Genomic DNA, 3,219 nt, shown 5'->3' on the forward strand with positions numbered 1-3,219 from the left:
ATAGAAATATAATTTTTGTGATAACAAAAATGAATAATAATATTAGTTTTAAAATTTATTATAATAGTCAAACTTTATTTGAAACAGCTGAAGGTGTGATATTTATGTGTAATAATCCTTGTATATTTGTTCTTTTTTTTTATGGTGTCGTTCGAAGAATTTAAGAGTTATAGTTGTCAAAATATAGATCCTCATATGCCAAAGAGGGTGACAAATATTTTATACAGACGACCTATATTAGTATTCGGTAGATTCGTTCAATTTCATGCGACGTGCATCAATGATGACACAAGTCTGCAAGAGATGTTCTCAATCTACTATCAAGCCCAATCACAAGTGTCTATTATTGAGCTGTATGTGGAGTTTGACCAATTACCAAATACGATGGAACAATATGATCATGATTTTGATTGGGAAAGTTATAACGGTGACAGCGAAGAGGAATATGAAGGAAATTACTATTTCGTTGATCCGAATGCAGACGAGGAACAAGAGGACTGCACCATTGAGTCGGACGTCGAAGACGTCGCAAATGCACTAGCGAGTGAGCATCCATTCGAAGAACCGTCTTTCATGCGCGCTTTGGATCTCGATGCCATGAATACTCCAGAATTTTCGGAGTATGCCAATGCAGGTTTGTAGTTGCATCACACTGTATTTGGATTAGTACTTTAAATATTATGTTTGTGTATTAATATTATGCACTGTGTAAATATGGGTTGGCGGCGTTATTGCAGATCCACCTATGGTCAAAGATGGTGAATTTGTCATAGGGATGAAATTTAATTCTAGAGAGGCTGTGATCAAGGCAGTTAAAGATTATACCATTCACAGAGGTGTTGATTATCGGGTTTTTAAGTCTGAGCCGACGACATTTTACGCGAAATGTGTGCAATATGGGCAAAGCTGTGATTGGCTTATCAGGGTTAGCATGATGCGAAGAAAGTATTATTGGGAGATTAGACGATACAATGGCAACCATACTTGTACTAGAGCCACTATTTCTCAGGATCATTCGAAGTTGGACTCAAACACTATTGCAGAAGCAATTAAGCCATTGATAGAGGCCGATCCATCCATAAAGGTGCGATCAGTGATTGCAGATGTCCAATCGAAGTTTAACTACATGATTAGTTATCGCAAAGCATGGTTGGCTAAGCAGAAGGTAGTTGAAAAAATTTTTGGAGGGTGGGAAGCCTCTTATGAAGCATTGCCCATATGGTTTGAGGCAATGGTGAAGAAAGAGCCATCAGTAGCCGTCGAATATGAAACGTTACCTTGCTACCATGGGGATGAATTGGTTCAGGATGTCAGGGTTCTAAACCGAATTTTCTGGAGTTTCTACCCATGTATAAGAGCATTTAGGAATTGCAAGCCGGTTGTACAGGTAGATGGCACACACTTGTATGGAAAATATAAAGGAGCGTTGTTGGTCGCAGTTTCTCAAGATGGCAACAACAATATTGTGCTAATTGCGTTTGCGCTTGTAGAGGGGGAGACATCAGATGCATGGTTCTTTTTTCTTCGTCATTTGCGAACCCATGTGGTGACAAAGGATGTGATGGGACTTATCTCTGATCGACACAAGTCTATTAGGTCAGCAGTTTCACGTTGTGATGGAGCATGGGAGCCGCCAAGGGCCAGACACATGTTTTGCATGAGGCACATAGCATCCAACTTCTTGAGGAAGTTCAAGGCACCGTTCATGCAAAAGCTTGTGGTGAACATAGGTAATTAACAATGTGTTCTATATAATATTTTATGCATCTTGTGGTTATGTTTCCAATGGTGGTTATCGTTGTATCTTTTTGTCCAGGCTATTCTAAGACGGTGGATGAATACGAAATCCGTTACCAGAGGTTGCGCAGTTGGGGTGAGGCATACACTTGCTGGCTAGATTCCCCATGAGCAACACTCTTTGGCATATGATGGTGGTCATCGATGGGGTCATATGACGAAAAATCTAGTGAAGTGCATCAATGGGGTGTTGAAGGGTGCACGCAATCTTCCCATCACAGCACTTGTAAAGGCGACTTTTTACAGACTGAATGAGTTGTTCACAAGGAAAAGGGATGACGCTGAGACTCATCTTCGAGCCGGACACTTATTCTCCGAAATAATGACCGAAAAAATTCAGCAAAATTTAATTGCGGCTGGAAACATCATGGTTAGTTGCTTCGATAGGCAGAATGAGGTTTTCGAGGTGAGGGAGATGCCCAGCGGTGTTGAATATGCGGTAGACTTGCGACGTAGGCACTGTGACTGTGGTTATTTTCAGGTAGATCGCTTTCCATGTCGTCACGTTTTTGCATGTTATGCAAACCAATGTCTTGATTGGCAAGTTTACGTTCATGAGGTGTATCGGATGGATGAGATCCGAAAGGTGTACAGAGCTAGATTTAAGCCATTGGGCAACCCAACAACATGGCCCGTGTATGGAGGGCCACGGATGATACCTAATCCTTCATTTAAGAGAGTTACCAAAGGTCTTTCCAAACAAACTCGCTTCTTGAATGAGATGGACACACGATCAATGCGAGGTCCAAGACGTTGTAGGCTATGCTGTGTAGAAGGACATAGTCGTAGTAGGTGCCCCCAGCACGCCGGATTTAGTGCACGCGAGGCAGACCCACCGTAAGTGTATAATATAGGAAAGGCTAAGGGCGTACATTACATATTTTAAAACGACGTTGAGTATATTATTGCCAATTACAATCTACTAGTAATGAAGAAAAAGTATGTATCCAGGTTAAGCATTTATATTTTTAGTGAATATAGTAGTTTCTCATAGCATGGTTATAGATTCTAGTAGTACATAAATAAAATTAACATCACGGACTTTGCCATTAACTAGCACATCAAAGTAGAATCTAGTAGTTTGTCATAGCATGTACATAAATAAATTTAACTAGCACATCAAACTAGAATTTTGAATTCACAAAATACATCGTGGAATGACAAACCAATTTGCTACACATATTTTGTAAATTTTTTTTTTACTGTGTTCACCACTTTTTTGTACTTGTTCGACATTGCTTTCTTTATCGCTGATGGGGTATATCTCTTTTGGCTACGACAGGGTGGATCTACCCTTAAATTGTAGCCTTTATCCCGTTCTTATTTTGTTGCTGTTCCAGTCACACCTGCCAACATTAACATCATATCTCAATGTACATGTATGTAATAATTATAACATAAATCACATTTATTTCAGAGTGA

At 39.8% G+C, this 3,219-nt stretch overlaps 2 protein-coding genes across 2 annotated transcripts; both read left to right on the forward strand.

Moving 5' to 3' along the window:
- Positions 1 to 384: 384 nt before the first annotated feature.
- On the forward strand, positions 385 to 1,908 carry LOC112743305 (uncharacterized). Its single transcript, XM_025792522.1, has 3 exons — positions 385 to 634; positions 738 to 1,730; positions 1,817 to 1,908. Exons 1-3 carry the CDS (start codon positions 385 to 387, stop codon positions 1,906 to 1,908), a joined length of 1,335 nt encoding a protein of 444 aa, XP_025648307.1.
- Positions 1,909 to 1,951: 43 nt separating this feature from the next.
- On the forward strand, positions 1,952 to 2,638 carry LOC114925241 (uncharacterized). The gene has a single exon (XM_029292540.1). It carries the CDS (start codon positions 1,952 to 1,954, stop codon positions 2,636 to 2,638), a length of 687 nt encoding a protein of 228 aa, XP_029148373.1.
- The last annotated feature ends 581 nt before the right edge of the window (positions 2,639 to 3,219 follow it).

This window comes from Arachis hypogaea, chromosome 14 (assembly GCF_003086295.3).
Source record: "Arachis hypogaea cultivar Tifrunner chromosome 14, arahy.Tifrunner.gnm2.J5K5, whole genome shotgun sequence".
NCBI classification, from domain to species: Eukaryota; Viridiplantae; Streptophyta; class Magnoliopsida; order Fabales; family Fabaceae; genus Arachis; species Arachis hypogaea.

Excerpts from the sequence above, each read along its gene's own strand:
- LOC112743305 (XM_025792522.1), top strand. The coding sequence starts at position 385 with ATGGAACAATATGATCATGATTTTGATTGGGAAAGTTATAACGGTGAC. Across the intron at positions 635-737 it reads TTCGGAGTATGCCAATGCAG|ATCCACCTATGGTCAAAGAT; the intron begins GTTTGTAGTTGC and ends GCGTTATTGCAG. Across the intron at positions 1,731-1,816 it reads AAAGCTTGTGGTGAACATAG|GCTATTCTAAGACGGTGGAT; the intron begins GTAATTAACAAT and ends CTTTTTGTCCAG.
- LOC114925241 (XM_029292540.1), top strand. The coding sequence starts at position 1,952 with ATGACGAAAAATCTAGTGAAGTGCATCAATGGGGTGTTGAAGGGTGCA.